Source organism: Rhinatrema bivittatum, chromosome 2 (genome assembly GCF_901001135.1).
Source record: "Rhinatrema bivittatum chromosome 2, aRhiBiv1.1, whole genome shotgun sequence".
NCBI lineage: Eukaryota > Metazoa > Chordata > Amphibia > Gymnophiona > Rhinatrematidae > Rhinatrema > Rhinatrema bivittatum.
This window is the reverse complement of record NC_042616.1, coordinates 28,450,003-28,462,554: the sequence shown is the minus strand read 5'-3', so window position 1 is coordinate 28,462,554 and position 12,552 is coordinate 28,450,003. Positions and strand designations below refer to the sequence as shown.

Genomic DNA, 12,552 nt, shown 5'->3' with positions numbered 1-12,552 from the left:
CCCCCACCTTCCCTCATCTCCCCACCCCCTTACCAGTCTCTCTGAATGCATTAGGGACAGAAGCTGGAGGAAGGACGCCTGGATGGCCCTGCTCTCGGTTATTCGGGCTCAGTGGCACATGAAGGTCTTAACCTAAGAGAAAAACCAAAAGCACAGGTTCGGGGAAGGATATTAAGAAGGGCAATTCCTGGGATCTGCTGCTGATCCTGGTCCGACTGGTCCCTGGTCAGGTTTCCTTTCCGGCCCGCTGGCAGGATCCCACGGATTTTGCTGCTGTTTCTCCTCGTTCCCCCCAGGATTACTCCCTGCTCCTTCCTTTGGGGGACGTCGTGGATTTTCTCTCTCTGGGGAATGTGCAGCTCTGATCTCTTCCTATTCTGCACAGCGCAGGAGGAAATGCGTTTCTCTCTCTCCAGTGTTGCACTGCATGCAGAGTCTTGGGGTTTGCACTTACTTTTGTCCCTGGATCTTTCTGTATCGAGTCTGTGATCACTTATCCTGCATCCCGTGCATTACATGTGTGTCCCAGGTGAGGGAGTCGGCCTAGCACGCAGCTTGTGCGGAAGAATCTGAGCAGTCCAGCTTCTTCTGGGTTCCAATGGGAGACAGATTTGGTTTTTTTTATTTATTAAAACAATGTCTTCTTCCCGTATAACAAAAAGCTCATTATACAGCTGCTCCAGGGCGTGTTGCTGCATTTCCAGGGTTGCCTTTTCATAGGTAGATTAGATCGTTGCCCGGTGCTCTGTAGGTGTGATGGGTTTGATGCAGAGGTGCCGAGCGGGGTTTTCAGCAGGGTTTTGTGTTACTTTACACACACACACGGGCCGAAGCACTGTCATGCGCTCAGGCTAGCGCGCTGGTTAGCCCACGGTTGAGCGCGTGTTTTGGACACGTCCAAACCAGCGCACATAGGTAAATGCCACGTGGATGGGGCTATTTAGCTGTTACCCACTTATGTAAAAAAAAAATGAATGCGCGTCTGATGCGCGCATTTTGACGCTCAAAAATCAACGCCAGGCCCGGAGCAGCCATTAAATTTTGAGGAGCCCCCAAAGTTAACAGAAAAGCAGAAAAAAAGCCAGAAAGATGCTCGGCTGCACCGGGAGAGGCAGGGTCAGCAGAGAAAGGGAGGTGACGGTGCCCCCTCTATAGCTCCCCCGGTGAGACCTCACTGGGCGAGGGTGGGGGGACTCCTGGGTGCAATTCTGGAGACCGCACCTTCCGAAGGATATAAACGGGATGGAGTCGGGTCCAGAGCCAGGGTGGCTGCTGCAATGGCCGGTGGTCTTTATTCTAAAGCATCTGGGGATAGACTTCTGAGGAAAGACAAGACAGAGGAGATTTGATAGAGGCGTTCGAATGTCTCAAAGGTTTCCATGCGCAGGAGGGGGTGAGCCTCTTTCAGTGGAAAGGAAGCTGGAGAACAAGGGGTCATGGGATGAGGGTGAAAGGGGGTAGGCTCAGGAGCAATCTCAGGAAATATTTCTTTGCAGAGAGGGTGGTGGATGCGTGGATGGGCCTCCCAGTGCAGGTGATGGAGGCAAAAATGGTATCTGCATTCAGCAAAGCATGGGATACATAGAGGGGGGATCTCTGAGGGAGTGTTAGGGATCTGTAAAGCTAAATTAGTTGGGCGGATTGGTCGACTAGATTGGCCACATAGTGTTTTGTGCAGAACTGGCAATCACCAAACGGGAAGAGGACCTGGAGGGGGAGGGGGAGGCAGGGGGTCGTCATCTCCAATGACCTCCAGGCAGTCAGTCACATGACAAAGCAATCGCAAACACGACTAGAAAGCTTGGGGTGCATGAAAGGAATCACCAGGGGGGGCAGGGAGGGAAGATTACCACCCCCCCCCCGTACTCATCTCTGGTGACGCCTCCCATTGAATCCCCACGACCTGCGCGAAAGGATTGTGAGAGTCAACTGGTCCTGGGCAAATGCCCCTATTTGCCTATTGGATGAATGGACCTGGTGGATTCTTGGATTTTAAAATGATTTTGGATCCAGCCCTCTGCCAAAGTCACCGTGAAGGAAGGACAAGACAACCAGAGAGGCATATCTGTGCCTTTTCCCCTCCAGTTTTCTAATGCTGAGGTACTTGAAGGGTTAAACTCCCGCAGTCTGCTCTATCCTGTAAGGGGGGAATGGTCAAAGCCCTTTGCACACACAAAACATGGGTTTATGCATGTAAGAGGCGTGCTGTAAGATTGCCCGGAGTCTGAGCGCAGCCCAGTGTCGCACAAATACATTTACGTGAGCCGACACAAGCTGCTGTGAGCAGCAGGGTTGGATTTTACGAGCAGGCACCTACAATAGCGCACGCAAGTTATATGCCACAAAGAGCAGCTTTGCGTGCGTTATTTAAAAATCATTTCAGAACCTAGGCTTTGAAAATTGGTATCACTTAAGCACATCACAGGCGCAATGTCACAAAATGACCCTCCAGGGGAGCAGTTTGGGAGAGCTCTTTACGTACGTAAAAGGCTACCCACATGGGTAAGAGGCTTTCTGAACCTTTACTACCCTGCAGGGGGGTAAAAGTGCCTGCGTGGATTCTCGTGGACACGTTCCCCGGTGGGGTAAGGTTAGGGAAGGCAACAGCGCTTGTTTTCAGAACTACGCACAGGGTTTTGGATACGAAAAAAAAATCCACAGGAAAAGCAGATGCAAATGTCTGCAGGGACATTTTCAAAGGGAACCTGCTCGCTTACTTCCCAGAATCCATGGATAAACTAGCAAGAACACAGTTTTGGAAATCGTCACCTATAGGACCACCAAAAAGCTGCATGAGAGTCTGAGACACAAAACTCCCTTCCTCAGAGGTGAGGCAGGACTGAATGTGTCCTTCCCTCAGCCTCGCAGTCACCTCTGAAGGAGGGACCTGGGTGATCTCCAGAGCTCATGAATTGCAGCAGTTTTATCGTTGCTCCAATAAGTGAATATGGTGAAGAGAACCAATAGATTTTCTTAACTTCTTACGTCGTCATACAGGAGTTTTCACAGAGTCTCATAAAGATTCTGCTCAGCCTCATGAGAGATCCCATGTGGTGATTGTGTAACCCCTGACAACATCTGATCCCAGGTCATTTAGTAGCTTTCCATAGTCACAAATAATTAATTCACTCTTTTTATATGCAGCAGACAGCGAGGTCATGCAGGAAGAGCAAAGGCAGGAGAATCAAGAAGAATGTCCTGTAGTACTGCAACTAGTACCAAGAAATTCAGGAAATGCCTGTGAGAATCTTTCCCGGAAGATGCAGGGGAGAAAAAGTCGCCAGAGTCATCAGGAGTCAGAGAAGGAGCAGCGAGACCCTGCAGGAGAGTCACCGGATGGAGTCCCTGCATGTGAGGGAAGTGACAGGGAGCTCACAGACATCCCTGAGCACCAGAGACACCTGAGAGCAGAGAGACGCTTCCAGAGTAATAACAGTGACCAAATGACTTCTGACCCAGACCTGAGAGCAGAGAGCCACCTCCCTAATAATAACAGTGATTACACAACTTGTAACCTCCTCCAGAGAAAGGGAAATGCAAAGAAATCTTTTCTGTGTGATGCCTGTGAAAAAAGCTTTGATAGGAAATATCGTTTATTGGTGCATCGGAGAACCCACACTGGGCAGAGACTCTTTAAATGCTCTCAGTGTGGAAAATGTTTCAAACAGCAGTTAAGCCTGAAATTACACCGGAGAATCCACGCTAAAGGGGAACCTTTTTCATGCCCTGAATGTAAGAAAAGTTTCTACCAAAAGAAATCCTTAATAATGCACCTAAAGACACCCACAGGCAGCAGACCCTCTCAATGTTCCGAACAAGGGATATCTTACAATACATCCTTAGTCAATCATGAGAAAATACAGATAAAAAAGAAAACCAGTTTATGTTCAGAAGGTGAGAAAAACATCGTTCAAAAGCAAGACCTAATAATACACCAAAAACCACCTACAGAAGGGAAACTATTCACATGTACTGTGTGTGACAAAAGTTTCATTTATCTATCAATGCTGAAAAAACATGAACAGATTCACATGGAAAATAAACCATTTCCATGTACTGAGTGTGATAAAAGTTTCATTAGTTTATATGATCTGAACAGACACACTAAGATTCATACGGGTGAGAAACCATTTTCATATACCAAGTGTGATAAAAGCTTCATAAGTCTATCTGCTGTGAAAAGACACATGAGTCACACAGGTGAGAAACCATTTATCTGTACTGAGTGTGATAAAAGTTTTATTACCATAGCGCACCTGAAGAGGCATCAAAGGATCCATACAGGTGAGAAACCATTTATGTGTTCTATGTGTGACAAAAGATTCAGTCAGAAATCACAGATAAAAATCCACCAAAGGATCCACACAGGTGAGAAACCATTTACATGTACTATGTGTGACAAAAGCTTCAGTCGATGTGCAAATCTTGATCCCCATTAAAGAATCCATCACTAAAACACTCGAACACTGGGAAAATTGCCTCCGAGAGATTAACCTCCTCCTCGCTAGTTTAAACCTGATACTAAATTCAGCTAAGACTGAACTCTTCCTCATCTCCCCAGAAAATAGTAATACCACACAAAAGTAGTACCACCAGCTAATATACTCGTCACCCATGCAAGAGACCTAGGAGTAATAATCGACAACCGCCTGAATTTAAAAACATTCATCAATCACACAACCAAAGACTGCTTTTATAAACTGCAGGTACTAAAAAGAATAAAACAACTCCTTCAATTTCAAGACTTCAGAACTGTCCTCCAAGCCGTAATTTTCTCCAAGATAGATTTTTGTAACTCCATCTTGCTAGATCTCCCTGCCTCCTCCTCCAAACCTCTTCAGATGCTCCAAAATGCGGTAGCCAGAATACTGACAAACACTAGAAGAAGAGACCACATCTCTACCATTCTCAAAAATGTACACTAGCTGCCAATTCATTTCAGAATTCTTCACAAGTCCATCACCATCATCCATAAATCCATGCATCACCATGCTACTCTTAACCTTCAATTCCCGCTCAGACGACACACCTCATCCAGACCCATCAGAGAAGCCTACAGAGGATCGCTGCATGTCCCCCAAACCAAATCTACACATCATCTAGCATTCAGAGACCGGGCCTTCTCTACAGCGGGACCATCTATATGGAACTCCATTCCCCCTGATCTCAGACAGGAACCATGCCTATTAACATTTAGAAAAAGTCTTAAGACTTGGCTGTTTAAACAAGCCTTTCCCGATCCTAACTGAATCACCGCAACAACTACTGAGAGACTTCTCAGCACAATGTAAATAATTGCTCCTCTTACTGTTAAGTTACTCTAGCTTCTTTCTTCTCCCCCCAGTTATATTTATTTATTTATTTATTTATTTATTTAGTGATTTTTTTTATATACCGCGGCACGTTAAAAACTTCACCTCGGTTTACAATAAACAATAATTCAGCAACAGGCTTTACAGAGAAATTGAAATAACATAGACATGATATATATCAAAAAATACCAACAAAATAAAAGCAAATACAATAAACCAATGGTAATCATGATCCTTAGTTAATGGCAAGTCTAATAATAAATGGAAGTTCAGAGACCAAAAAAGTCAAAATTAGCAGTGAGAAGTATAAAATTGGCGTGTAGGAATGATTCAATGAGAACAGGAATATTAATATTAATATTAATTAATAGCACCCTTGTTTTATTGTAACTTCATTGCTTCTCTCCACTTGTTAAATGTTCAAGGTTATTACACCCCCTGTTACCTGTAAACCAGCATGATGTGATTTTATCATGAATGCCGATATAGAAAAGCTCTAAATAAATAAATAAATGATTTTGGTCCACTCTTCGTAAAACAGAGACAGTCCGCCCCTACAACCGGAACCGAGGAATGGACCGGCCGCACATCATTGCGAAGGCTTACCGCCCTGTGTGGACTGGATGTTACCAGGCCTACCGAAGCGCCTTCCACGAAAGGCCTGAGACCACGACTGCTGTCTGCCAGAATTCTGCCGAAAGGAGGAAGGGGAGGTTCGAGGCGCTCGAGACCTGCGACTCCCACGAAATCGAGACCTAGAAGAAAAGGGACCTCTATGCCTTGGTCTATCCTCCGGCAGCCGATGACCTTTATTCTCTCCCAGGGACTGAATCATGTCCTCCAGTTCCTTTCCAAACAGCAGCTTGCCCTTAAAAGGCAGGGACCCAGGCTGGGATTTGGAAGAAACAGCCACCGACCAGTTTCTCAAACATAACAGCCTTCATGCCAAGACAGCAGACACCATGGACCTGGCAGACGTGCGTAGTAAATCATAAAGGGCATCTGCACTATACCGATAAAAGCCTCAAGTTGCCCCGCCTGGAGGGCTTCCCTCTCCGACAGTGATTCGTTGGCTTGCAGTTGTTGGACCCAGCGAAGGCCCGCTCTCAAAGAAAAACTGCTACACATCGCAGCCTGGACCCCAAGCGCTGAGACCTCAAAAATCTTTTAGAGCTGAAGCTCCAGCTTCCGATCCTGCAAGTCCTTGAGGGCCGTCGAACCCGTAACCGGGATGGTGGTCTTTTTAGTGACAGCCGACACTGCCGCGTCCACTGTGGGCACTCGAAGAAGATCGAAAGCCTCCTCTGGCAGAGGATATAGCTTTATCCATCGCCTTTGTAACCTTCAGTCCCATGTCTGGGGTGTCCCATTCCTGGAAAAGCAAATCTGTGGCCGAAAAATGAAATGGGAAGGAAGACGATGGACCATGCAGACCTAACAACACTGGATCTGTAGAACCACCCAGGATTCCTCTTGGGGAGACTCAATACCCAATTCCCCTAAAATAGCGGGAATAAGAGGCCCCAGCTCTTCCTTCCGAAAGAGATGGACCACTTTTGAGTCGTCTCCGTCCACCACATGAAACCCACGCAGAGCATCCTGCTGCTGATCCTTCCATCTCTGCTTCCCGGGAACCTCTCATCCTATTCATCCATCCCCACCCCCATGGATCCTTCCATCTCTGCTTCCCGGGTACCTCTCATCCTATTCATCCATCCCCACCCCCATGGATCCTTCCATCTCTGCTGCCCGGGTACATCTCATCCTATTCATCCATCCCCCACCCCCATGGATCCTTCCATCTCTGCTGCCCGGGTACATCTCATCCTATTCATCCATCCCCCACCCCCATGGATCCTTCCATCTCTGCTGCCCGGGTACCTCTCATCCCATTCATCCATCCCCCCACCCCCATGGATCCTTCCATCTCTGCTGCCCGGGTACATCTCATCCTATTCATCCATCCCCCACCCCCATGGATCCTTCCATCTCTGCTGCCCGGGTACATCTCATCCTATTCATCCATCCCCCCACCCCCATGGATCCTTCCATCTCTGCTGCCCAGGTACATCTCATCCCATTCATCCATCCCCCCACCCCCATGGATCCTTCCATCTCTGCTGCCCGGGTACCTCTCATCCCATTCATCCATCCCCCACCCCCAGGGATCCTTCCATCTCTGCTGCCCAGGCACATCTCATTCTATTCATCCATCCCCCACCCCCATGGATCCTTCCATCTCTGCTGCCCGGGTACCTCTCATTCTATTCATCCATCCCCCACCCCCATGGATCCTTCCATCTCTGCTGCTCGGGTACCCTCATTCTATTCATCCATCCCCCACCCCCAGGGATCCTTCCATCTCTGCTGCCCGGGTACATCTCATCCTATTCATCCATCCCCCCACCCCCATGGATCCTTCCATCTCTGCTGCCCAGGTACATCTCATCCCATTCATCCATCCCCCCACCCCCATGGATCCTTCCATCTCTGCTGCCCGGGTACCTCTCATCCCATTCATCCATCCCCCACCCCCAGGGATCCTTCCATCTCTGCTGCCCGGGTACCTCTCATTCTATTCATCCATCCCCCACCCCCATGGATCCTTCCATCTCTGCTGCTCGGGTACCTCTCATTCTATTCATCCATCTCCCCACCCCCATGGATCCTTCCATCTCTGCTGCCCGGGTACATCTCATCCTATTCATCCATCCCCACCCCCATGGATCCTTCCATCTCTGCTGCCCGGGTACATCTCATCCCATTCATCCATCCCCCCACCCCCATGGATCCTTCCATCTCTGCTGCCCGGGTACCTCTCATCCCATTCATCCATCCCCCCACCCCCATGGATCCTTCCATCTCTGCTGCCCGGGTACCTCTCATCCCATTCATCCATCCCCCACCCCCATGGATCCTTCCATCTCTGCTGCCCGGGTACATCTCATTCTATTCATCCATCCCCCACCCCCATGGATCCTTCCATCTCTGCTGCCCGGGTACCTCTCATCCCATTCATCCATCCCCCCACCCCCCATGGATCCTTCCATCTCTGCTGCCTGGGTACCTCTCATCCTATTCATCCATCCCCCACCCCCATGGATCCTTCCATCTCTGCTGCTCGGGTACCTCTCATTCTATTCATCCATCCCCCACCCCCAGGGATCCTTCCATCTCTGCTGCCCGGGTACCTCTCATCCCATTCATCCATCCCCCCACCCCCATGGATCCTTCCATCTCTGCTGCCCAGGTACCTCTCATCCCATTCATCCATCCCCCCACCCCCATGGATCCTTCCATCTCTGCTGCCCGGGTACCTCTCATCCTATTCATCTATCCCCCCACCCCCATGGATCCTTCCATCTCTGCTGCCCGGGTACCTCTCATCCCATTCATCCATCCCCCACCCCCATGGATCCTTCCATCTCTGCTGCCCGGGTACATCTCATCCTATTCATCCATCCCCACCCCCATGGATCCTTCCATCTCTGCTGCCCGGGTACCTCTCATCCCATTCATCCATCCCCCCACCCCCATGGATCCTTCCATCTCTGCAGCCCGGGTACCTCTCATCCCATTCATCCATCCCCCCACCCCCATGGATCCTTCCATCTCTGCTGCCCGGGTACATCTCATCCTACTCATCCATCCCCACCCCCATAGATCCTTCCATCTCTGCAGCCCGGGTGCATCTCATCCTATTCATCCATCCCCATCCCCATGGATCCTTCCATCTCTGCAGCCCGGGTACATCTCATCCTATTCATCCATCCCCCACCCCCATGGATCCTTCCATCTCTGCTGCCCGGGTACATCTCATCCTATTCATCCATCCCCCACCCCCATGGATCCTTCCATCTCTGCTGCCCGGGTACATCTCATCCTATTCATCCATCCCCCACCCCCATGGATCCTTCCATCTCTGCTGCCCGGGTACATCTCATCCTATTCATCCATCCCCCACCCCCATGGATCCTTCCATCTCTGCTGCCCGGGTACATCTCATCCTACTCATCCATCCCCCACCCCCTTGGATCCTTCCATCTCTGCTGCCCGGGTACATCTCATCCTATTCATCCATCCCCCATCCTTGGATCCTTCCATCTCTGCTGCCCGGGTACATCTCATCCTATTCATCCATCCCCACCCCCATGGATCCTTCCATCTCTGCTGCCCGGGTACCTCTCATCCCATTCATCCATCCCCCCACCCCCATGGATCCTTCCATCTCTGCAGCCCGGGTACCTCTCATCCCATTCATCCATCCCCCACCCCCATGGATGCTTCCATCTCTGCTGCCCGGGTACATCTCATCCTACTCATCCATCCCCACCCCCATAGATCCTTCCATCTCTGCAGCCCGGGTGCATCTCATCCTATTCATCCATCCCCATCCCCATGGATCCTTCCATCTCTGCAGCCCGGGTACATCTCATCCTATTCATCCATCCCCCACCCCCATGGATCCTTCCATCTCTGCTGCCCGGGTACATCTCATCCTACTCATCCATCCCCCACCCCCTTGGATCCTTCCATCTCTGCTGCCCGGGTACATCTCATCCTATTCATCCATCCCCCATCCTTGGATCCTTCCATCTCTGCTGCCCGGGTACATCTCATCCTATTCATCCATCCCCACCCCCATGGATCCTTCCATCTCTGCTGCCCGGGTACCTCTCATCCCATTCATCCATCCCCCCACCCCCATGGATCCTTCCATCTCTGCAGCCCGGGTACCTCTCATCCCATTCATCCATCCCCCCACCCCCATGGATCCTTCCATCTCTGCTGCCCGGGTACATCTCATCCTACTCATCCATCCCCACCCCCATAGATCCTTCCATCTCTGCAGCCCGGGTGCATCTCATCCTATTCATCCATCCCCATCCCCATGGATCCTTCCATCTCTGCAGCCCGGGTACATCTCATCCTATTCATCCATCCCCCACCCCCATGGATCCTTCCATCTCTGCTGCCCGGGTACATCTCATCCTATTCATCCATCCCCCATCCTTGGATCCTTCCATCTCTGCTGCCCGGGTACATCTCATCCTATTCATCCATCCCTTACCCTGAAGATAACCTGGATTAAATAACTAAATAATGAAATTAGTGGAACAGTTTTGCACAAGAGAAGGAATGTGTATTTGTTTTTAACAGGCTTTGCATGAGAGACGCAAGCAGTTTGTGTGGAGCCAGCTCAAGGCCTAGCGTACCAAGATAACGGTACTTTTACATCATTAGCTTAGGTAAAAGGTTTAGTCCAAATAAGGAAGTCATCCCAAAACAAAAAACAGACACTGTTAGCAAAATCTGTATATAAGAATGTAATGTGTAACTTGAAAACTGAGAAGGCTTTGATGCGTCACTGTTAAGACGCTCTAAGCCACTCCCAGGAAACGCTGTATCTTTCCTGTAAATTCTTCTTCTGCCTTTCACTTTGCTTTTCTATAATAAATAGTATTATTGAGAAATATAAAGACTGTGAGTTTTTTCTATAACAAACCAGCCTGCGCAGCGAAAGCTCTGAGTGCAATAAGCCTCAGTTAGTAAATTGGGAACTTCTTGTGAGGTAAGAAAGGTAACAACTAGTAAGGTCCCTGCCCTGCTGGTAAGGCAGGTAATAACTAGATAGTCCCCGAGACAGCCGCCCTCAGGACTATAAACATAGTCCTGAGGGCGACTGTCTCGGGGACTATTGCATGTGACTCGGGGACTGTGCATGTGACTCGGATTGTTTGGTGGCTATTGAACCTGCTGCTGAAATGACAGTTGACATCACTGGGGTAAGTTTCAGTTTTGTTTTATTATGCACTCTACTTATTAGTTTAGTGATTTGTTATCTTTTGCATTTCTTACTTAAAATAATACAGTTTTGTTCAGAGAGGGCTGCCCCCTTCCTGGCAGTGGCACAAACGCCCACACCGGTTGCACAAATGATTAATTGCTATGAAAAGCAGGCTAACACATTCCAGCCCCGAGATGTCCCCTCTCTCCCTATAGCAGATGATCACGTTACAGCATCTGAGGTAGCCCAGGAGCAACAGCATAGTGCTACCACAACTCCGGCTGTTCCTTACGAGACCACCTCGAGGCTTTAGCCAACGTGGAGGGGAGCGATGGCACCCCATCCCCGTTTGGATATCACCTCAGAGGAGAAACCCCAAATTGATTTGCTGACGCTGTGGAAAACAAGGACACTTTTCCCGTGAGTGTCATAAGCGGACAAGTAAGATATTTTTAAAACCCTGGGGATGCAAAAAGAGGAACACTTTTTCTCCCGCCGAGAGCCCTTAATAGATTTAGAGGGTTTTTTTTTTTCCTTTGTAGCTGCAGGAGCAGTTATGCTAGCCCATATCCCATCCTTAGGAATTAAATTATCTTAGTAGTGGAAAAAAAAGAAAAAAGAAGATAAAAACTAGAAGCACAGAGCAGGCAGTCTGTGTAGAGTTAAAGCGTGAAGCAAACGTAAAGCTTTTATTAATGACGCGATTCAACAGTTGAGATGCTTATCTTATATCAGTGATGGCTAACCTATGACACGCATGTCAGAGGTGACACGCCGAGACGTTTTTGCTGACACGCGCAGCGTTTCAAGGACTATCAGGAATTTTTATTTTTTTTTATTGGCTGCGCCGAGCCTTTTCTTTTTCAGCTGCGCCGACCCTTTAAAATGTGTTTTTTTAGTTTCCCCCTACCCTCCGGACCCTTCCACCAATGCCCCCCGGGCGCAGGGAGGCTCATGCGTCGCAGCGATGAGGCTCAAGACAAAGATCGCGTTCAAACGCGCTGATTCTCTTCCTCCTTCCTGCCTGTGCGGCCCCGGAAGTAAACGTTGCCGGAGCTGCGTGGGCAGGAAGGAGGAAGAGAATCAGCGCGTGCAGAAGAGGAGGAGCCGCAGCGGGTCGCTGCGAATCCCAAGTCGCAGCGGCCCAAGAAGAGGAAGAGGCCCGGTAGCAGGGCTGCCGCGGCCCGAGAAGATCAGGGCCGCTGCAGAGCCCAACCTGTGGCGACCCGCGAAGAGGAGGCCCAGAGGTGAGAGAGAGGCTGAGGGCCCGTAAAGTGCGTTTATGAGGTGAGTTGAGAGAGAGGACCTGAATGTTTGCAGAGACAGCATGTGAGAGCCTGTGTGTGTGTGTGTGTGTGTGTGTGTGAGAGAGAGAGAGCATGTGCCAGTGAGAGCCTGTGTGTATGAATGATTGTATGAGAGAGAGCATGTGACAGTGAGAGCCTGTGTGTA

General features: G+C 49.5%; 1 protein-coding gene across 1 annotated transcript; it reads left to right on the top strand.

Annotated features, from left to right (window-relative positions):
• Window positions 1-3,158: 3,158 nt before the first annotated feature.
• LOC115083161 (gastrula zinc finger protein XlCGF26.1-like) lies at window positions 3,159-4,439 on the top strand. Its single transcript, XM_029586969.1, has 2 exons — window positions 3,159-4,200; window positions 4,252-4,439. Exons 1-2 carry the CDS (start codon window positions 3,159-3,161, stop codon window positions 4,437-4,439), a joined length of 1,230 nt encoding a protein of 409 aa, XP_029442829.1.
• The last annotated feature ends 8,113 nt before the right edge of the window (window positions 4,440-12,552 follow it).